General features: G+C 52.5%; 1 protein-coding gene across 18 annotated transcripts in view; it reads right to left on the bottom strand.

Moving 5' to 3' along the window:
• The window catches only part of COL13A1 (collagen type XIII alpha 1 chain), a 152,638-nt gene that overhangs the window by 24,326 nt on the left and 105,577 nt on the right, over positions 1–22,735 (bottom strand). For 17 of the 18 annotated variants that reach the window (XM_027530652.1, XM_027530655.1, XM_027530643.1 and 14 more), the window contains 13 exons: positions 18,248–18,292; positions 16,719–16,745; positions 13,580–13,633; positions 12,505–12,591; positions 11,647–11,700; positions 10,489–10,533; positions 10,046–10,114; positions 8,470–8,493; positions 7,006–7,068; positions 5,876–5,920; positions 5,352–5,504; positions 4,715–4,813; positions 3,352–3,396 (listed from right to left, as the gene is read on the bottom strand). In XM_027530652.1, coding sequence (XP_027386453.1) covers positions 3,352–3,396; positions 4,715–4,813; positions 5,352–5,504; positions 5,876–5,920; positions 7,006–7,068; positions 8,470–8,493; positions 10,046–10,114; positions 10,489–10,533; positions 11,647–11,700; positions 12,505–12,591; positions 13,580–13,633; positions 16,719–16,745; positions 18,248–18,292 — 810 coding nt within the window. The remainder of the gene's footprint in view (positions 1–3,351; positions 3,397–4,714; positions 4,814–5,351; positions 5,505–5,875; positions 5,921–7,005; positions 7,069–8,469; positions 8,494–10,045; positions 10,115–10,488; positions 10,534–11,646; positions 11,701–12,504; positions 12,592–13,579; positions 13,634–16,718; positions 16,746–18,247; positions 18,293–22,735) is intronic. The other variant, XM_027530646.1, reaches the window with a different exon arrangement.

The raw sequence follows: 22,735 nt of genomic DNA, 5'->3' as shown, positions 1-22,735 counted from the left end.
AAAGTAATGTCTCTGCTTTTTAATATGCTAGGTTGGTCATCAGAGAAGGCAATGGCACCCCACTCCAGTACTGTTGCCTGGAAAATCCCATGGATGGAGGAGCCTGGTGGGCTCCAGTCCATGGGGTCGCCAAGAGTCGGACACGACTGAGCGACTTCACTTTCACTTTTCACTTTCATGCATTGGAAAAGGAAATGGCAACCCACTCCAGTGTTCTTGCCTGGAGAATCCCAGGGACGGTGGAGCCTGATGGGCTGCCGTCATGGGGTCGCACAGAGTTGGACACGACTGAAGCGACTTAGCAGCAGGTTGGTCATAACTTTTCTTCCAAGAAGTAAGCATCTTTTAATTTTATGGCTGCAGTCACCATCTGCAGTGATTTTGGAGCCCCCCAAAATAAAGTCTGACACTGTTTCCCCATCCATCTGTCATGAAGTGATGGGACTGGATGCCATGATCTTAGTTTTCTGAATGTTGAGCTTTAAGCCAACTCTTTCATTTCCCTCTTTTACTTTTGTCAAGAGGCTCTTTATCCTCTGCCATAAGGATGGTGTCATCTGCATATCTGAGATTATTGATATTTCTCCCAGCAATCTTGATTCCAGCTTGTGCTTCATCCAGGCCAGCATTTCTCATGATGTACTCTGCATATAAGTTAAATAAACAGGGTGACATCATACAGCCTTGATGTACTTCTTTCCTTATTTGGAAGCAGTCTGTTGTTTCATGTCCAGTTCTAACTGTTGCTTCCTGACCTGCATACAGATTTCTCAAGAGGCAGGTCAGGTGCTTTGGTATTCCCATCTCTTGAAGAATTTTCCACAGTTTGTGGTGATCCACACAATCAAAGGCTTTGGCAGAGTCAATAAAGCAGAAATAGATGTTTTTCTGGAACTCTCTCGTTTTTTCAATAATCTAACGGATGTTGGCAATTTGATCTCTGGTTCCTCTGCCTTTTCTAAAACGAGCTTGAACATCTGGAAGTTCACGGTTCACATACCATTGAACCTGTTCTTGTTCTTGCCTGGCAACAATTACCTGAAACTCAAGGAGCGCTTTCCCCACTGGGTGGGGCTTCAGTTCTTTGGTTTACCCCAGTCCTCACCACTCCCTACTGGTTTTTGCTATTGTTTTTTTTTTTTTGGCTGTGCCACGCAGCATGTGCCATCTCCCTGACCTAGGGAGTATACCTCTGCCTCCCGCACTGCAAGTGCAGAGTCTTAACCACTGCACCACCAGGGAAGTCCCTCTCTATTGTTTTGAACCCAGACCTTTTGTATTCATTTGTTCATGCTTGGTCCTGGCTGGGGTTTGAGTTTGAGACCTTTAGCTTAAAGAAACAGAGATTGGTTATCTGGAATGGAAGGAGACTGAGATGCTTCTCAAGAATATTCCTAAAGCTCCCCAGGTTGGTAACAGACAGCAGGGCGAATATGGGTCTCTATTTCCTTTGAAGGTAGGTTAAAGTAGAAGAGATTTGGACTGGAGAGTGAAGATGAAGGAACCCTGGGAGGTCTTCCTCTCAGAGGAGGATGCTGTGACGGGTAGGTTCTGTCTCTGGTGAAGATGGACATCCATTTGTCCACGGTCAGTTACCCAAGAGGCTGGGAGGAGACCTGCCTGCTCTTTTCTGAGTGGGTCCCCCACTTCAGCTTCTGGACTCTCCTTGGACACCTCACCTTTCCAGGGACAGAATCCCCTGGAGTGTGGCCAGCATGGGGACTCCCTGCCAGGTGACCACAAAGGGAGCCCCTGCACTTGGCAGACAGGGAACTCCTGTTGTCCCTTGGCCATGTGGAGCTTTTAGCTTCACAATACTATAGTCACATTGTAGGGAATGCAATCTTTGCAAACTCTACCTTCTTAAAAAAAAAATGTTTACTACTTTTTTTTCTTAGTATAAACAAGTAAATCATATATCCTGATGGGAGTACAGTTTATACAAATCATGCATATACTAAAATTCATAGACCTGTACACACATCCCTGAAAAGTCAATTTTACTATGTGATAATTTAAAATATTAAAAATTTTAAAGGAATACAAATTCATTAACATAGTAAATTAAAAAGAATGTATACTTATGGCTGATTCATGTTGAAGTTTGACAGAAAACAACAAAATTCTGTAAAGCAATTATCTTTCAGTTAAAAAATAAATTAAAAAAATAAATTAATTGAAAAAGAGAATTGAAAGAAGGAAAAAGCATAAATATCTCTGAGTAATGCTAATATTTTGCTTTATTTTCTTCTACACTCTCTTGATACATAAAATGTATTTAAATGTGTATCTATACTTATGATGATATTATATATATATATATATATATATATATGTATATATTCAGCTCTTCACTGAATGGAATAAAAATGAGTTCCTACTAGCCGGGGCTTGGAGCAGGACTTGGCATAGGCTTGGAGCAGGACTTGGCATAAGAAAAACTCTCCAACATGGGGACTATTATTACCATTAGTATTGTTGCGGTAAGTTATTTAATCATTTCCTCCTTGTTAGAAATGCAGGCTGTTTCCAATTTGTACTTTAAATACATCTGGAAGGAACATTTTTGCATATTATGTGTTTCCTGAATTTCAGAGCATTTCCTTAGGAGGCTATCCAAATAAATAACACACGTGTTCTATAATCAAGTCTGGGTTACTAAATGCTGGCGGGGCTTGGTGACACTGAAGGGTGACTGAGGCGACTTCTCTGGGGACTGAGAAGGTTTGGGGGTCTCTGCAGTGGTGTTGGGGTGGCGCAGGCTCTCCCAACAAATAGCCTCTCCCTCACGCATCCTTGATTTCTCTTGCTTTCCTGGCTCTTTCCTTGAGCCTGATCCCTTCCTGTCTTACGAGAAGGTGGCTTCCATCCTACCTCTCACTCCACAGCTCTCTCCTTTCCCCTTCACCACCACACTTCTCATACGAATACTGTCTCTCTCTGGAAATCCTACCTCTGGAGCTTCTGGGCAAACTCCTACAGACGCTGCTCCAAAGACCCATCCTCCGGGGTGCTCACCCGACTCTCTGAGCTGCTGCCATTCTAGTGCCCATAAATGGAGATTGTTTGCTGCACAGGGGCGGTCTGTTTACTTCCTGTCTCCAGGCTCTAGCACTGGGAATGGAGCCTGGCAGGTGCCATGTGAATGCCACTGAGGGACTTGACCAGTGGAGCGAACTTCACAACGATCCTGAAGTGCTCAGGAAATCTTGTTTCCTGCCCTCTTCCTGTGCCAGGCAGTCGTGAGTTTCATTCTAGAGCACGGCAATGCTGTGCCCACTGGAGGCTGTGGTGTGATGAGGTTCCTGTCACAAGCCCCGTGACACAAGCTGCAGAGCAGGCACAACCTACCTCCATTCCTGGGTCACCCTTCTCCCCTGGTTCTCCTTTCTCTCCCTGTGGACACAAAACAACACGGCGTGGATGCCAGCACTCGGGGAGTCCGGGATAGTCACCCTCAAATCTGTGACGAACCAGACTGGGACTAGGCTGTGTCCAGGTGTCTGCAAGGATCACCTGGGAAGCTATGGCGGGTAACAGGCCTGAGGATGAAGACCGGGACCGGGGGCCTGTGACCACCGGCTTCCTGAATCTGAGGTCCTATTAACAGCACATGGGAGGAGAGGCTGATATTCTGCATGGATCCGACAGGGTAGAGACCCTAGCATAGACCTGGGACTTGTTTCTAACCAACAGAATACGGCCTGTGGCAAAGGCGATGGTCTGTCTCTCTTGTGATTATGTTATAAGCTCAGGTACAAATTATATAGATGTTATACAACTGATAGGTTAAGACTATGTTACAAGTATGTCTCACACACACACACACACACCTCTGTCTTGCTTGCGTGCACTGACACACTCCTGCTGGCCTTGGCCTTGAAGAAGCAAGCTATTGTAATGTGATCTGCCTGCTATGAGAAAGGCTGTGTGGTTGGGACATGTAGGTGACCTGTAGGAGCTGGGGGACTCAGTCCTACTATAGAAAGGACTGAATTATGCCAACGGCAGTGAGCTCAGAAGAGGACCCCAGCGCTAAATGGGAATGCAGCTGATGGCAACCTGACTGCAGCCTTGAGAAGCACTGGGCGGAGGCCCCGTGCCTGGACTCCTGACCCATGGAAACTGCCTTAACACATGTGTGTTGTTTTAAGCCACTGAGTTTGTGGGGACTTGCTATGCAGCTACCGAAAGCAAACATGGTTCCAGAAGCAGAGCCAGGCCCACAGCGTGTTGATGGGGGACGCTCACACCACATAGGGAGCACTCCCTCCAGTTTGGAGGGGACATGGCAGGAGGCCACCAGCTGCCTGCCTGTCCCAGTTGAGTGGGCAGTCAGTGGCCTCTGAGGGCCCCTGCACTGGGTCAGAGGTGAGACTGGTTGACCTCTGAGATTCTTTCTACTTCTAAGAGGAGAATTCCTCCAAGTCCAAGGTTCTGGCACCTTTGAACTCTGTTGGCCCCTGGAGAGGGAGGCCATCATGTTGTGAGCAGAGGGAGCTGGAACCCCTGTTGACACCCGTCTGCACCTCAGGGAGCAGCTGCTCATCCAGTGGACCCTCCCGTCCCCAGGCTGGGATGGCAGATGAGGTCAGTGCAGCCTCATCACACCAGGCACCTGCTGGGCAGGTGACCGCAGTCAGGACACCCCACTTGCTTGCCCTCGTCAGCAGAGGTCTGCTGACAACCGTGATGCTCAGTCCCTTCGCCTTACTATAAATCCTGGGAGCCCGATTGGGCCAGGAAGTCCAGTCGCTCCGGGTCTCCCTTGGTCACCTGGTTCTCCTTTCTCCCCAGTTGGGCCGTCTAGACCCTATGGATTGACAAAGATCTCTGTTAATCAAGGGCCAGGTCGTCACACTGAGGTCTGCGGACAAGCTGCGGCCTGCACGTGGGACCCCCTTCCCCCGAGAGCGGATGTCTAGGGTGCCGTCCATTTCTCAGAAGGAAGCTGTGAGGCCCAAAGAAGGTTCCTAGGTCAAACCTAGCTGGCCTGGGCAAGGTTCCTTGTTTGTACCTCTCCTGGGTCTAGGGCTTCTGTATGCTGTCCCAAGAGACAGTTTTACACCCACAACTTTATCTTCCCAACAACCCAGGGAGGTATCCAGGGATGGCATTATCATCCCCATTTTACAGATGAGGAAACTGAGGCTCTGCCAGGCTCAGTGACTTTCCTGCGAATGGGAGGTGACAGAGCAGGACCCAGGTCTCTTGAGGCAGGAAACTAGCTTTCATAAAGTAAGGCTGGAGGAGAAAGCAGGTGAGCCCCTGTGCCCGGCTCCCAACCCTGTTTCCAGCTGCACCTGGCACAGTACACAGCTGTATCATGCTAGGTGGGCCCTGGCGCTCACCGGTGGTCCCGGCTGCCCCGTCTCCCCTTTCTCCCCCTTCTCTCCTGGGCTCCCCGGGAGGCCGTCTTCTCCCTTCATTCCTGCAGGCCCAGGCTTTCCTGGGGGGCCTTGGGGACCAGGAGGGCCCACATCTCCTGGTTTGCCTCGAGGTCCCTCGAGAAAAGATCAACAACACATATTAGATACACTCATGGAGGATCGAGGGGAAGAACATGAAAGAAAGGGGTGCTGGGGCCCCAGAGGACTTGGCTCTTTGGTGCTTTATGGGACCAGGCAGAGAGTCTGTGCAGTTGCCTGTGGCAATCTGAGGGGCCTTGGCCACCAGCCCTGGCCCATCCCAGCGTGGGTCTGCCTGGCTCCTCCTGGGGCCAGTAGTGGGCATCGGGGGGCTTCTGCAGGCGGGTCCCCCCTCCTCTCTCCTCCCTTCCTCACAAGGTGTGCACCCGGGCTCCCTCCAGAGCCTTCTGCACCCTCACCACCAGGGCAAAGACTATCTTTAGAGGTTTGTCTGGGCGTGTCCTTACCTTTTCCCCATCGAGTCCGGGAGGGCCTGGCAGTCCAATCTCCCCCTGCAGCCAGAACAACCCAAGGTCACTCTCGGACCAGAGGAGAACAGTATCTCTTATTAACATAGCACTTGCTGCATCAGGTGTCCTCAGCACAGGTGGAAGGTATGTACTTTTATTGACTCTGTTTTACAGGCGAGGACCCCAGTGCAGAGTTGTGAGCCCAAGGCCTGTGGTTAATACACAGTGGATCCCGGTTTGATTCCTAGGTAGGGAAGATCCCCTGGAGAAGGATAGTTTACCCACTCCACTATTCTTGGGCTTCCCTCATGGCTCAGATGGTAAAGAATCCACCTGCTATGTGGGAGACCTGGGTTCAATCCCTGGGTTGGGAAGATCCCCTGGAGAAGGGCGTGGCAACCCACTCCAGGATTCTTGCCTGGAGAATCCCCATGGACAGAGGAGCCTGGCCGGCTATAGTCCATGGGGTCGCAAAGAGTCGGACATGACTGAGTGACTAAGCACAGCACAGCAAATAACCAGCTGCACCACCAAAGCAAGCTGAGAGGAAAGAGCAGCGAATTCCTCCTGGTAGATCAGGTAAGGCTTCAGGGAGGAGGTGGCAGCCTTCGAGGTGGGATTGAAATATGAGGACTTTGAAAGGTACGGGAGACAAGAAGGGACTTTAGGGCAGAAGGCCTCATGAGTAGAAGACAGAAGGACAAATGAGCATGGCTTTCTGAGAAAAGCCACAGGGATGAGGGCAGAGGATAAAAGGACGCAGGAATGGAGGGAGGCATGAGGCTGGAGAGGGGCTCAAGGGCTACGTGCTCTGATGGTGGGTTGGGTCCCTGCTGTGGGTCCAGCTAGGGCAGGAGCTTGTCTGGACCCAGGCCTCACCGAAACAGAGGGGCCTGTGAATTACAGGAGCCTGAGACAGACATTGAGGGGAGGATTGCAGAGTTGAGGGTGTGGGAGGGATGGTGGGCAGGCGGCGCCTTGGAGCTTGGGGAGAATTACAGGCTGGAGTGGCGTGGTGGCCCTGGGAACATGAGAAAGACACAGATAGGGGCAGCCGGGGGTCCCATGCTCAGAGATGCACGCGGGGCTTCTGCAGGGTCTCATCTGCCTTGTCAAGACAGTGTTACCTTCTCGCCTGGGATCCCTGGAGCTCCGGGTGGGCCGATCTGCCCAGGAAGACCAGGGGGCCCCTAGGAAAGGAAAGAGAGACCCGTGGGAGAATGTTACGACTGAGGAGGGATGGCCTATCTCCAGGGAGGTGTATGTGGAGTCTGATTATTTCCAAACATTTCATCAGCAGTAGGAAGACTTTTTTTTTGCAAAGAAAATAACAAGGAGACTCCACAGTGTAAGGCAGGTAAGCTCTGAGTGTGTTTAGGCTAAAGACAGGGGTGGGGATCCTAAAGCCACACCTATCAGCCTCTTCCTCCCCTTCCCACTACACCCTGGGGGATCCTTGGGTTCCTAGAAGACAAATCTGATCTTCCCTGACAGTGATTTTAAAATGTCTCTGGGAAACAACCCAAATGTCCATCAGCAGGTGAATGTCTGGTACATTCACACAGTGGAATACTATACGGCAGTGAAAAAGAACCAAGCACCGCCCAGGCCATGCCAGAAAAGAAACTCTGACACGTGATGCGGAGCAAAAGAAGCCAGATGCAGATGCTGACATACTGACTGACTCCATTCACAAGAAACTCCAGAACTGAAGACAGATCTAAGCTGTGGTGACAGAAAGCAGATCAGTGGGGTAAGTGTGAGATTGACTCTTGAGTCTCATGAAGGAATTTTCTGGAGTGATTGAGGTGGTGGATACAAGGCTATATACATTTATCAAAACTCAACAAATTCTATACCTAAAGTGGGTACATTTTATTGTATGTACAGTTAATTCAAGGTTGATTTTAAAAATTAAAAAAAAATTTTCCATGAAAGTTTTGTTTCAAATAGCTATTTCAAATAATATATTTTAATGTTTGCAAATGAAGCTCACTGATTCCAGAACCATTTGGTTTATACCAATCTCTGGGATTGAGGCATCGTATGACTGGTGCTTAATTCTGGATTTGTATCATCTCTAAATGTGTTCTCTGGCATATGGCCACTAAAAAATATTGAATGACATAAAATGTGAGTAGTTTAAGAATTTCTTGATCTCTCCTCTTTTCTCTGACTTGGAAGTTAAAGCAGGTGGTGATCATTTTAACTGCAGATATTCACCGAGGGCCTATCACTGGTGGGCACCCATGCAGGATCCAGGCTTAGAATACACTGGTTTTCCAGATGCAAATAATAAAATTGATTTCCAGGAAAGGTGGAGGATTGCTGCTGATTTTTTAGGATTATACTTTATTAGTGAAAGGTTGGGTAAAAGGAGAAACATAGAAATGTCTTCCTCCATACCACTATTTTTTCGATGCTGCTGCAGAGAGAACCCAGCATTTATCTTTTGACAAGAGCACCCTGCTGAGTTGGTGAAGAGCCACTCTCTAAACTTCTGGAGGGGAGACCTCCAGGCTTGTCTTTCATGTTGCCCACTCCCAGCCCTCAGCCCAGCACCCGGGGGGAATCAAGGGACGAGGACTCACCATCAAGGCCAGTGTCCGGATCTCCTAAAAATCAACACCACATGATCAGTTGAAGAGCAAATCAAGAGCCACCTGGAAGGTCCCTCAAAACAGTCCTTGAAGTGTGGGCGCTGGGCCCCTTGAAGGAGCACCACAGAGGTAGACCCTCTCGAGGACTCTGTGCCTCCCAGACTCACCCCACCCTCACCTCTCCCAGAGGGTCATAATCACTGGACAGAGAGCACCCCACGAGCACCAAATGCTGTCCACAACAGAGTCAGACATGCCTTAAAGGGGACTGCAAGCTGTCCCTTTACCAGAGAGGGAAGAAAGAAGCATGTCTTCTTTCTAATTACTGACCGGGACCCTCCCTTCATCTCCCCTCTTCTTCTAAGACCCAGATTTAAGGCTCTGATGTACCTCCCTTTAAAAAGATGTACCTCCCTTTAAACACAGTAGAGAAAAACACGGAGCTACTTGAAAATAAATTAGAGGGACAATTCTTGGCATTAAAAAAAAATCTGTACACCTTGAAAATGGATTCACATGGGTACAAGGATTCCTTTAAAGGAGCGGTTCTCAATCTGGGGTGATTTTGTCCCCCTGGGGACATTCGGCAGTGTGCAGAGACATACTTTGTTTTTTTATAGCTGGGAGGCAATGACATAGGTGCCATCTATTGGAATCTAGCGGGTTGAAACCCGGAATGCTGCTGAACATCCTCTGGCACACGGGACAGCCTTCCCACAACCAAGATTGCTGCTGCTACTAAGTCGCTTCAGTCGTGTCCAACTCTGTGCGACCCCATAGACGGCAGCCCACCAGGCTTCCCCATCCCTGGGATTCTCCAGGCAAGAACACTGGAGTGGGTTGCCATTTCCTTCTCCAATGCATGAAAGGGAAAAGTGAAAGTGAAGTTGCTTAGTCGTGTCTGACTCTTCATGACCTCATGGACTGCAGCCTACCAGGCTACTCCGCCCATGAGATTTTCCAGGCAAGAGTACTGGAGTGGGGGTGCCATTGCCTTCTCCGACAACCAAGATTAACCAGCCCCAAATGTCAGTAACGCCCCACTTAAAAAAAAACATTTATGGCATGAGGGATCTTAGTTCCCCAACCAAGGATTGAACCCAGGCTCCCTACAGTAGAAGCATGGAGTCTCAACCACTGGACCACCAGGGAAGTCCCAAGAACCCCACTTTTAAAGAAGGGTACCGTATGAATCTGAACTATTACATTGACACAAAGGTAGATGGGTTCCAGGAAGACAAGTACTACCAAGTGGGGGGGGAGTTTGTGTGCCAAAGAAATGGGAGTCCCAGAACCCCAAGTGGGCCAGCACCCCACAGGTGCCAGGATGCTCCACTTACGACTCTCAGTGACCCAGAGCTGGGCCACTTGGATTTCAAATGAGGGGGCTGTGTGTCTGGGGGATAATGGGGGGTGCCGAAGGAGAGAAGACAAGGGAGCTCCCTGGAAGCTCTGCCTAGTGGCCAGGCCTTGGAGTGTTAGAGCTCAGATCTCCCAGCAGGCCTGGGGCCCAGCCTCAAGGCCCACAGGTAACCCCAGATCTCTGTCTCTGGGTGGCCCCACTTACCTGGAGAGCCTCGTTGATGTTGCCGTTGTAGTCCACCATCTCTCCTTTCCCAGTTTCGCCCTTGGAGCCCTAGGAGACAAATGACACCTGTACCCAGAGCCTGGACCAGCGGGGACCTCAGGACAGGCACCTCCTCTTCCTGCCAAATGGGATCAGAGCTGACACTGGCTGCACAGGTGGATCCAGAGCTGCTGGCGGTGGCTCCCGGGGCTCCAGACACGCCCAGAGGATGCTCCGGGAATCCAGAACTAGTGGAGAAGCCTAGACTAGACAGACCTGGGGGACGCTGAGTCTGATTGTGGCTGCAATGTCAGACATCCTAGCCAGACAACCCAGCCGGCCAGACTGCTCTTCGCGGAGAGCCCCAGACAAGCCACTTCACACCATGACCCCAGGGAGCTGGGATGGGGTGCCCTGATTCTCTGGATGAGAGATGCACGTACCTTGGGGCCAGTAGGTCCCTGTTCTCCAGCTGGTCCAGGCTCCCCCTGTTGCAGGACAAAATTGAAGTGAAATAGGCATAAAGTGGGCACAGAGAATCTGATGTCCCCAGATGGTCTGTGTGTTGGGGCCCTGGAGGGGCCGGGAGGCTCAGCTCAGCCCAGGCCAGAAGGGCGCAGGGCTCCAGCTCATGCAGGGTCCTCCCTTTGGGAAGTGCTTCCACCAGCCCGCATGCCTCTCTCCCTCTGAGCTCCCTTCAGCTTCACACTGGAAGGTCTTATTTCTGTCCTGCGTTAGCTGTTGGTGATTCTATCCTTGTTTTTCTGGGCACCTCTCTTTAGTCCCCTAAGTCAGCCACCTCCTTGGGTGCAGAGACCAGACTCTCTGCCCCTCTGTTCCCATCCCGCTCAAGGAGCAAGGGTTCAGAAACTTTGTGCCGATTGCCTGGGTGGTCGCCAATCGCCGTGGAGAGCCCCAGCGGTTCCTGTCTGCTGGTGGAAGACCCAAACTGTGGGAGGAAACGTGGGGGGCCAGGGTGAGGGATTAGAAACACCCTGCCTCCTGGAGCAGGTTGGGTGGGGGAGGATTTGTACTTGTTGGAAACAGGACAGAACCGTGGGGAATAAATGAAAGGTGGTGTAAGTTGTGAAAAGCGAAGCACAGTTCCATACTTGAGCTGGGAAAATGTGAACACTGAACACAGCTTTAAAAAGGAAGACAGAAAGTAAAAACAAAGGGAAAACAAACCCTTTAATATAATTCAACTTCTGCTGACCCTTCATTTGGTCAGCTCAGGGAGCGTCACCTCCAGATAGCAGCCGGCACCTCCCCGCACCCACAGTCTTGCAGTGCCCACAGCAACACCATGCTGACCTGTGCCCAGAAGGAGCTGGAGAGAATGGAGCCTGCCTTTACCAGCAGTTGGAAAATAGTAGATGCGGGGACTCTGGGTCACTGCATTCCCCAGGCCTCCCTGTGCCTGGCTGCCATCTCAGAGGAAGTTCCCCAAAGCCCAAGGTGACCACAAGAGATGGCAGGCAGGAGTCATGGCCGTCAGCCCTGTGTCTGGGGGCTCAGTGGCAGGGACGACGGCCAAGACTCTCTCCCTCTGAGCTCCCAAGCTGACCCTCATCCTGCTCTTAGATCGAGGCCCTCTGTACCTTGTCTCCTTGCTCTCCTGGGGGGCCTGGCTGGCCATCTGCTCCAGCTTCCCCCTGGGCAACAGGAGAGAGATGGGATGAGGACACACAGGGGGCAAGAGATGGTCCAGCCATTCATGTTGTAGCAAGTGTCTCTGGGCTCTGTCTCTTTGCTCATATCTACTAACTCCCCCTATTCCACCTGTCTGACTTCCCCACCCTTGGGCCCTGCCCAGGCCCACCTCCTCCAAGCAGCCCTCCTGATCTATTCCTTTCTCCCTCTGAGTTCTGTGCTGCCAGGCTCTCCTCGGTTCTTAGTCAACACACACGTGTCCAGCTTGTTGAGGCCCCTAACTATGGACCCTCATGAACTTCTGGCTGGAGGAGGCAGGTCATTTTGGAGCCTGGAACACTTACCTCACCAGGTTCTGCCTGGGAGGCAGAGGCAAGTGGGAAGGGCCTAGGTATGTGGGGAGGGGGCCCCAGGAGGCCTAGGACCAGAGGAGCAGGGAGAGGCAGGAGTCTCTGTGGCTGATTCAATGTCCAGGCTATGGGCCTTTCTGATTATCCAAAGACCTGGCAGCCACTGGTCCTTGACTCAGTTACATCACAGCCATTTGAGTCAATGGCTCCTACTTCCATCTGCCCCAGAGAGGGCATCTCTTTTGGAGGGTCAAGGTCACTGCTTGGAAGTAGGAGCTCAGTCCCAGGAGCTCGGACCTTCTAGAATCCACTGGAACAACCAGTGTTAAGAATCCACTAAACAACATTTAGGGGAGGAGAGAAGGCAAGGTGCCCAGGATACAGAGTGCCCCAAATGGACTAGGGATAAGGACCACAGGCACTTGGATTGAGCACTGATCCCAGGGAAATACTCACCTTTGGCCCTGGGGGTCCAGGAGGCCCTGGGAGACCGGGCTCCCCTCTGCCTCCTTCAATGGAGTTGCCAGCATCGCCTTTTTCTCCCTGGGGGTGGAAGGTAGAGTTACCATCACTAACTTCGAGGGAGGTGGTTGGTCTCTGTCTTTTCTCCCCTCATAGTTCAAAGGACTGAAGACAGCAGCCTGCCCCTTGGTCTGTGCTGAATGTTGGGGAACTGTGGGCTCCAGCATGGCTGGGGACCAGAGGTGTTCAGAAGCCTGGCTATGGGGTGTGAGGAGAGAATGGAACTGGTTACTAAAGTGGAACAGGTGTAAGCTAGAACAAGAACCCCATCAGGACCAGAATCGAGGTTTCTCAAAGTGTGTTTCAGGGAGCACTCCTTCAGCAGGTTGGGAATCTTCAGAATGTGACAAAGAGGGGTCCGGTGGCCAAGCAATGTCAGAAAGGCAAAATGAAATGAAGCTTTCAGGCTCCTTCACCACGGGGTGCCGGGAGCCTCTTGGACAGGCCAAGGTGCTTATGACTCTCTGAGGAGCCTGCTTTATTTATTTAAAAAGTTTTTTATTGGCGTATGGCTGACTTGTATCAGTTCAGGTATACAGTAAAGTGACTCAGTTATATATACATACACATGTACTTATGTACATACATCCACTCTTTTTCAGATTCTTTCCCCATATAGGCCATTACAGAGCATTGAGTAGAATTCTGAGGGTGCTGTTGTATACAGCCAAACTTATTTGACTTCTTTTTTTTTTTTAATGGAATGTCTATGGAGCTCACGTACTGTAGACTACATTTTCAGACCTGGTGGAGAGAAATCAGACCAAGTCATAGCTAGTACATTCTTTGAATTTGGGGCTTTCTGGGGACAGTCAGGACCTCCCATGCAGTTTCTCGTGCTTCTGTCCCCCAAGACAGAATCCGGCTGTGTTCCCACTGCTTTTCCCCAATCTGGGAGGGACCCCTGTAATGCCGGGGCCCGTGTGAATGTGCAGGGTGGGAAATGTGGGTGGGGATGGACGCTGGACCTCTACACAGAACCCACCATTCAGAGCTGGTTGCTACCCACCTTCTGCCCCAAGAGGCCGAGTGGCCCGGGGGACCCCGCAGCCCCCTTCTCACCCTGTGGAGGAAATGCAGACAGTTTGGGTTAGGAACTATTTCTCTAGTATGTTGGCGAAGACACCAGCCCTCCAACGTAGGGTCTTGACTTTCTTCTCTCCTGCCTCCCTGCCCTTACCTGGGCTGTTCGCTGAAGGACTCACTTCCTGCTGGACCCTATCCGGGACCTGACTCCTTCCTTGGGACACTTCCCACTGGTATCATTGTCCTCCCAGTCCAGTCGTGTGGGCAGGGCCCTTGGCACTTATCGAGGGAGAGGAGCCAAGAGCATTGAGTCCCTTTAGGGGGGTCTCCTAGGGAGATATGAGCCATTCAGAATGCCAATATTTGGCATTATTTTTTAAAAACTGCTTTGCTGTTTTTCATGTTTGTAACGTCTAGCAATTAGATGCTCCTGGTCTTTAGGGAGAACTTTCTGCCCACCTCCCTGCCTCTAGGGAGGACAAAACCCATCATACCAGAACTTCTCCTTTGGAGGAATATTTTGAGAAGTGTACCTCAGGTTAAATTGTGTCTCATGAAATTCATATGCTGGAGTCCTAACTCCAAGTATCTCAGAATGTGACCTTACTTGGCAATTGGACCACTAGAGATGTAATTAGCTAAATTATGAGGTCACCCTGGAGTCGGGTGGGCCCCTAATCCAGTATGATCAGTGTCCTTATAAAGAAAAGGGAACTTTGAACACAGACATGCATACGGGGAGAACACCATGTGAAGACAAAGGCAGAGACTGGGGTGATGCTTCAACAAGCCGAGGAAGACCAGGAATGCCAGCAAACTACTGGGAACTAGGAGAGAGGCACGGGACACCCTGCAGAAGGGTGTCCAACCCTGCTGACACCTGATCTCGGACTTCCGGCCTCAGCACCGTGGGCCAATCAGTGTTCACTGTTGAAGCCACCCAGTCAGCGGTCCTGTGTTAGGGCAGCCCTAGTAAACAAGCAAAAGTCACTCAGTTGTGTCTGACTCTTTGTGACCCCATGGACTATACAGTCCACGGAATTCTCCAGGCCAAAATATTGGAGTGGGTAGCCATTCCCTTCTCTGGGGGATCTTCCCAACCCAGGGATCGAACCCAGGTCTCCCACATTGCAGGTGGATTCTTGACCATCTTTATCATCTGAGCCACCAGGGAAGACCAAGAATATTGGAGTGCGTAGCTTATCCCTTCTCCAGTGGATCTTCCTGACCCAGGTATTGAACCGGGGTCTCCTGTATTGCAGGCGGATTCTTTACCAGCTGAGCTACCAGGGAAGCCCAGTAAACAAGTACCCTTCTCTATTCTACCACCAAAGAATACTTTTTCTTGCCCTTCATTTAGGTCCCAGAGCCCCGCTCTCATTGCAGAGATGAAGGGTCTCTGTGACTGTGGACGACCCCCTCAGGGCAGCACCCAGCTCTCCTGATGCTCCTCCTTCTGTGTCACAAAGACTTCACTTGGATTCACAGCGTCCTGTATCAGGAGGGCCCCTCGAGAGTGCCCCTCCAGGCCAGCATGAGAAGCTCCACTTGCTATAGTCCAATGGTGGTTCTCATATGTAATAATATACACTGAGGGCCCTGGGCTCATAATTCACTCAGATGCCTCAACGAACTTTTCAGCGGTCAACACAAAGGGTGTTGCATCAGGTCTTTAGGTGTCATCCCCTTGCCACCTGCCCTGGGGTAGAAATGTGAATGACAAGAGGAGGGCATGGCAGCCCACTCCAGTATTCTTGCCTGGAGAATCCCCATGGACAGAGGAGCCTGGCGGGCTGCAATCCATGGGGTTGCAAAGAGCTGGACATGACTGAGCTACTAAGCACACACACAAGGGAGGGGAGGAGGGCCAGGTAAAAGCCCCAGTGATGAGGGGGACATGAATCCTAAGGCCCCAGCTCGCCCTGTGGTGCCTGCGGCTTTAGCGGGGGCATACCCCTGTCTGAGGCGGGGGTAGTCTGAGGGGAAGGGTGTGGGGCTGCCCTGCTGAGGTCCTGGGGGATGGGAGCAGGGGCAGGGAGGACCTCCCTTCCTTCTGCTGGGCTTTCCTCTTGGGCACCCAATGGCTTTCAGGGAGAAAGGCTGTGCCCTCGAGTGTGAATTTCCGAAGATTTGCAGGCCATCCTGGCCAGCACTCCCTTCTCCCTGGGCACACGTGCACCCACCGCACACCGCAAGCAGCATGACAGCCATGGGGGCGGGGGTGGGAATGGCGGGGGGACCAGGAGAGGCCGGGATGGAGGGAGCACACACTCAGAGACACAGTGTCCTACCCTCTGCCCCCTCTTTCCCGGCAAACCTGGGGGCCCCGGCTTCCCTGTTGCTCCTGGGTCTCCCTTTGGGGTAAGAAGAAAAAGTCACCGATAAGAGGATGCGGTAGGAGTGGTGAGGGGCATGAGGGGCAGTAATCATAGACGAGTGTTTCCAGAATACCTGCCCCCTAAGACGCACCTCTTAAAAAAAGATTGTCCTCGTCAGAAAGTTTGAAAATGCTGCAGAAGTTCCTTTGGTTTTGTTTAGTCGCTCAGTCCTGTCCGACTCTTTGCGACCGCATGGACCGCTGCATGCCAGACTACCCTATCCTTCACTATCTCTTGGAATTTGCTCAAATTCATGTCCATTGAGTCAGTGATGCTATCTAATCAGCTCATTCTCTGCAGCCCCCAAAAGGGTTTCCCAATGTATATTTAGCACAGTAAAGGCTCTGAGAAGGCCTGCAGGAAAGAAGCTTTTGTAACAGTTTCAAACTCCATTATTTCTCAAATGTCTTTGGCCATGGAAACTTTTCTCACGTTACACCTCTTATTGGACTGGATGAGAGACAGAGCCCTGCAGGTGTAGGGGACCATGTCGCTGCCCGCTGCAGCTGGTGGGAATGTAAACCAGACTGTTGCCGGGGCCAGGATCCAGGCAGGGGGACGCGAGGCATCTGCAGCGCATTCCTGACCAGCAAGCCCCTCTGTGGTGGGCTCTCCTCTGCTCAGTCAGGTCCCCAGCTCTGGACCAGCCTCGGGGGACACGGAGCAAAACAACAGCAGCCCCTCCCACCTCCACCCCACGCCTGATGCTCCGGGCTGCCTGGAACATTTCCTCTGTATCAGTACCTTGGCTCCTGGGATCCCAGGTTCACCCTGTGTGAGAGAAAAGAAGACTCTGGTAAAGAATGTGAGAGAGCCAGATGAGTGAGGCCAGGAGCAGAGAAGTGAAGCCATTTGGGGGCAGAAGTGTCTGGTCAGCTCAGGGCTTTCCTCTGCCTCGGACTTGGGCCCCTCCTGGACTGTTCCTTATTCTTCCCCGAGGTGAGACGATGGCAGGTGAGAGGCAGGCAGCCCAGGAGGAGGGAGAGGAAGGAAGGGGCATTTGCTTTGGATGCCGTATCCCTGTAAATGTCCTGGAGGAGATCCACATTATTTCTGCTTCGGGAGTGTTCCTGCCCACTGGCTGAATTCTGGAGAGTAAAGCAAAGCACTAGACTCCTTTCACATTGGCAGGCTGGTGGGACCTTCAGCTGAGAATGGTAAACCTTTGCCAGTCACTTGCGTGGCTTACTTAAACATCTGTTGTTCAAGCTGAGCATCTGGCATACATATTGCTTCAAGGGCAACGGTTCTGAATTCTGTCTGCTCCTGCCTTGGTCCAATGGCCACCCACTGAGCCCCTGAAACCCCAACTCTGTCCTCTCTCCACCCCTCCCATCATGCCCCTCAGGTCTTGAGTTACAAGGTCCATTGACCTTCATCCTGGCCACAGTGGTTCCAGGAGCCCCCTGGCAAGACAAGGAAAGGCATGGGGACGTTCTCACCTGGCAGGGGGAGGGGGGGCGGTGCACAGAAGAAGTGGCCAGACATGAGACGTGGAGACGTTGGGCTGCCGCCCAGGTACACCGGGAAGGGGGTTGCTGAGCTTGGCTCAGACAGAGTGGCCTGAGAAAGACCCTCTATGCTCAGCCAGGCTCCCTGGGCTTCTAGACCCTCCTGGGAGACTCAAAGGGCACCATGGCAGGCAGCCCCTGGCTGGGCTAGATGAGGGGCGTCCCTGGGTGGAACGGGTGGAATACGAAAGGAGGAGGAGATGGAGGAGAAAGAGGGGGAAGAAGAGCCATGGGGAAGTGAACAGCAGCAGGTGGCTGAGTTTACTAAGCTCACTGGCCTCTGAGGCTGCCTGTGGGACTCTCCCTAAGGGAGCCCTCTAGTTCTAAGTCCCAGTGGACTGGGGAGCAGCTGGGAGTGAACCCTACTTCCTTACCAGCTCCAGACCACCAACTTTGAGGTAAATAAGCTGCCAAGCACAGCACTTAGTAAATTTCAAGCGAATGTCATTTTTAGGAGATCCTGATTCCCACATGGGTCTCAGGACTGCAGCCAGAGCTGAGGGTACCTGAGAAGTTCTTTTTATGACCCACTGATGCCCAGGAGGAGGCCTGGGCAGGCTGGGAGGCTGCTGGTGAGTGATGGTTCATGGGCTGAAAAGGAACACCCCTGCCTGAACAACAGGCCAGGCAGCAAGGGGAGAGGATGAGAAGAAATGTGCACCCCATCTCTGTTTTTATGGGAGGACAGGATGCAGGAGGAGGAGGCGGTAGGGGAGGGCACTGCGGCTGGGGAGCTGCTGGGGAGTGGGGGGAGCTGCATACCTTTGTTCCATGTTTGCCCGGCATCCCTGGCATTCCCCGTTCTCCCTGCAGGAAGGAACAAGAGAAACGATGAGAATAGGACCAGACTCAGGGCCCAAGGGCTCGGCCCTGAAGCATGGCCTTCGAGGGTGTCAGCAAGAGGGGTTGCTCCGGAAGCTTGGAATAACCGTTCAAATCATGTCTGCCAGGGATGGCTGCACCCCATCCTCTTTGAGCCAGATCTCTAAATTCTGCAAAAGGCCCAGAAATTTTAGCTTCCAATGCAGGAGCCCTCCCTCACCCCGACCCCACCAGGACCTCTGAGCCACAGGCAGGGGTGGTGAAGCTGGACTCAGAAGCGACTGCAACAGACAAGATTGCATCCCAGGCACTAAATTCTGGAAAATCCCTCTTGTAGGAAAGAGCAGAGAAAGGCTCAGCCATCTATTGCGTTTGTGTCTGGCACTGAGTGAAGCCGTCACATCTATCCTCTGTTCAATCTCTAGGAGTCCCCTCCAGTCAGTGTGGGAATGGATGTTATTCCTGTCCCACAGGTGAGCTCTGGAAGGCCAGGTATGATAGTCAAGGTCATGCAGAGCAGAAATTCGAACACAGGTCTTTTGTCTGCCAAAGCCCAGGTAGCCATTTCTCTCAGCCAACCCCAAGCATCAGATGCTTTTATTGCTTGGCAACCCCAAGAATCCGTTGCTTCCATTAAACACCTTCTGCAGGCCAAAGCCCTCTATTCTGGAGGGCCCTCAGGTCTGTGCCCCATAGGGGTGAGGGGTCAGTGCTCAGTCCAGGGCTGTCTTCAACCACTGGCACCGGAGAAAAAGGCTGAGCCCGGCTGGCCTGTGACCACAGTTCTGCTCTATGGCCAGCAGAGGGCGCCACAGGACTTCGTCAGAATTCTGGTAACTGCAGCTACAGCGCATAAGCTGAAGTCCCCAGTTTCCATTCCAAACAACTCAACTGGATTGACTCAGCCCAGAGGGACACCAGACAGAGTTCCCTGGGGTGGTGGTGGGTACAGGTGGGAGGTCAGCTTGCGCAGCCCTGGCTCCTCAGACATCTCCCGTTTGAACCCCGTTCTTTCTCTTCCCATCTTTCTGTCAGCTTTCCTCCCGTGCTTCTGCCTTCTTCCCACCTCCAGTGAGAGAGCTGAGCTGGGGTGTCTGTGTGACCTCGGATAGGTTACTTTCTCTCTCTGGCTTCAGGATCCTGCAAAATGAGGACTAGACACCTCCTACTCACTCCTGCTCTGGGTGTGTTGGCAGCCCCAGAGCAAGGTTCCGTGGGGGAAGGGATGTTAGCTGTGGGTAAAACTGTGGTTCTACAGGGGGCTCAGGGGGTCTCCTCCTGCACCAGAGCACAGCCTGGGGTGCCTCAGCAGGGGAGGAGGCTGGGGTCTGCCCACGCTCCATCTCTGGGTTTCTGTCCCCAGTCTCCACACAGGCTGTGCAGATCAAAACCTGGAGTGAGGGTGTCTGATGTCATTGGGGTTGTCTTCAGACCCTGAAGGTTTGTCTGTGAAGATACAACCGCACTCTCCAGGGAAATCTGGGCCCCTCAGAGGAGGCAGTCTCCTCGTTAGGATGGCTGACCTTTTGCCCCTCCCCTCCCTCTGGGTCAAGTCTCTTAATTCTGCAAGTGACCCAGACTCCCTTGATCACCATCTCAGGGCCTCCCTCACCCCCACCCCTATGCTGGGCAGGAAGCCAGGGTGCCCCTGGCTGACCCCACCCCGCGGGCTCATTCCACTCTCATCAGTCTCCTTCTCCAGGGTTTGTCTCCGGGGGCTCACCCCAGCCTCACCTCTGAACCAGGGTCTGGACTCAGCTTGCACCAGAAAACACTGATTCTGGACGATGGGAGAGGTGAGAGCGGGCTGAGAGTCATTATCAAGGACTCCAGGGTGGCTGTGAGCAAGGGCATCCGTCTGCAGGGTGATGGGGGGTGTGGAGTGGGGAGTGTTTCCGGGGCCATTGTTAAAGGGAGGACAGTGACACGTGTGTGTTCACAGAGCTTTTCCTCTTGGCGTGTCTTTGTAAGAGCACACCTAGAGGCTCCTTCGTTCCCATTTTCCTACATGAAAGTTTTTTGTTTGTTTGTTTAAAAGGTTTAAGTTTGGAATTGTGCTGAATTTAGATCCACTAACTCACTAACATCTCAGCTGGGGAGAGAGCTCTCATAGTTTGCCAAAACCCAAAGGCCCCAGTTTATCTCCTGCACTTCTTGTCCTCCGAGCAGGGATCCTGGAGGCTCCCCCAGGCGGGCTGGGGAAGTGGGTGCTCCAAGCATTACAAAGGGTCTTGCCCCAGATGCCCGGAGCAAGGGTGGTGGCTGATGCTGTGGAGCCAGGCCTGCGAAAGGCTGGCTCTTCTAACCTTGGTTCCCAGAATCAAGGATGCTGGATGGCTGGCCTGCAAGGGGTGGATTCCGGTCTTGGTGGCTAAGAAAGTGCTGGGTGAGCTCACGTGGGTAGACAGGGGGCTGCCCTGAATGACCCTGAAGGCCGTCCCAGCCCCCACTTTTAGGACGCCACTGACTCCTGCTGCCCCTGCCTGGAATGCCTGCCAAGCATCAATAGGTTCTGTATTCTGGTTCTGTTTCCAGGTGGAAGGACCCATCCTTTGCCCAGATGATGGGATGGAAGCAAGCTCCTTGGAGCACAAACCAGTCGTGTTCTGCTCTCTTAATTGGTGATTTACTGTTTGTTGAACAAACAGGGCAGGGACTTGGCAAAGGAGGCAAGAGGTGGGGGGCTTCCAGGTCAGTTCCCCAGCCGAGCAAAGGTCAGGCCAGAGAAGCAGGGGGAGATGAACGGACCTCCCTAACGTGAGGCTCCTGCTGCGGGTTGCGGTCGGGGGGCGAGGGGGGGGAGGACCTGGGCCGGAGCAGCTCCACACAGACGCTTTGTTCTCTGCAGGGGAGAAGTGTGGGGAGCGGAGGACTGGGGGGAGGCCAGCAGGTGACTCAGGCCTTAAGTCTGGACCAGGGCCCTTTCCTGGGCTGGAAAAGCCGGGTGAGGAGAACTAATGTCCTTCTCTCCCCTGAAGAGTTCCCAGGGCTCCCTTCTGGGAGAAGGGCAGCTCAGCTCCCTCTTCTCGCCGCCACCGCCGGAGCCAGCTCCAGACTGGAGAGGCCTGGGGCCACGGAAACGCCAGGTCGTCCGGTAATTAGGGCCGGCAGGAAGTGATCCAGGGAATTACCGGGGTCAGGCGCCCCATCGAAGGCCAGGGCTTTGGAAGGGCGGCTGGGTTGTAATCTCGATTTGAGATCGGTTGATTTTGTAGTTAGTTCCAAAAAGAAAAGTCAGCTCTAATTAATCTGGGGACTTGGGAGTGCAGGAGAAACAGGGGGCAGAGAGCACAGGCTGGGGGCTGGAGGCAGGCGGAGCAGGAGGGCTGTCAGCCCCCACGAGGCCTCAGATGTGGGGCCCATGTCTCAGCTCCCTGATCTGCTTTAACTGAAATGGCCTGGATGCCCCCCCAGGAATTCCTGGCTTTGAAAGCAAGTGCTGTCCCCCGTCTGCCTCTACAGCTTCCATCTGCAGGGCATGCTCTGCTGCACGTCAGCATGGCATGGAGCCTAGGGTTGCCCAGGTCCTCTGGGAGTCAGGGGATGCAGGGAAGTTTTAGGTTTCTCCGCTGGGGTGCACAGCTCAGACGGCCTTCTCCTGGCTTTATTGGAGGTCGCAGGACCAGGTCAGCTCCCTGGGGACGTATTCGGGTAGAATCAGTGCCAATGGGCAAAGCACTCCCCTTCTTTGGTTCTTTGAATAAAATACACCAAGTACCCCCAAGTTCTCTGCTTTAGATGTTCACAGAGAGACTGGGAGACTTGGAGGAGGGCCTGAATCCAGCCACAACCTTCTCACAAGAAGGAAAACAGGCCAGCTCCCTCCTTCTTTCCTTCTAGTGCAGGAGATGGGAGTAGGCAGTGGTGGTGTGATATTGGAAATTATAGGTCCCCTGGGCTCATAAAACCCAGGTAGTAAAGTCATCCAGAACAAGACTTTGGGGCCAGAAAGACCTGGCTTCACTGCTTTGTAGCTGTGGCTCTAGGGGGATTCACCTCTGTGAACCTCGGTTTGCTCATCTGTAAATTGGGGATAAGAATAAAACCTACCTGAAAGGGCGGTTATGAGGATCTGATGAGATGATGCAAGCAAAGTGCCCCTATACAGCCTGGCACGAAAAGGCCCAGAAAGGTAGATATAATAATTCTAGTTATCATTCTTCAGATATGATATGTCCACCCACGTGATGCTTTGCTCTGACTGGCAGGTCAGAATGATTCTGCCTTTTTGTAGAAGGACTGAGGTAGGGTGAGCAGATGGGCTGGGTGGGTGCCCTTCTGCTCCTCATACCCTCAATCCAGCGCCCTAGCCAGCCGACCACAGGGCCCATCAGATCTCCTTCCCTGGGAGTCCCTCTTTCCCTGGAGCCCCACAGCCTCCAGGAGGTGCAACCTCAGTTATAAGCTGACTAAACACGAGGTTCTCAC

Source organism: Bos indicus x Bos taurus, chromosome 28, assembly GCF_003369695.1.
Source record: "Bos indicus x Bos taurus breed Angus x Brahman F1 hybrid chromosome 28, Bos_hybrid_MaternalHap_v2.0, whole genome shotgun sequence".
In the NCBI taxonomy this organism is placed as follows: domain Eukaryota; kingdom Metazoa; phylum Chordata; class Mammalia; order Artiodactyla; family Bovidae; genus Bos; species Bos indicus x Bos taurus.
This window is presented reverse-complemented; position numbering and strand designations above follow the sequence as displayed.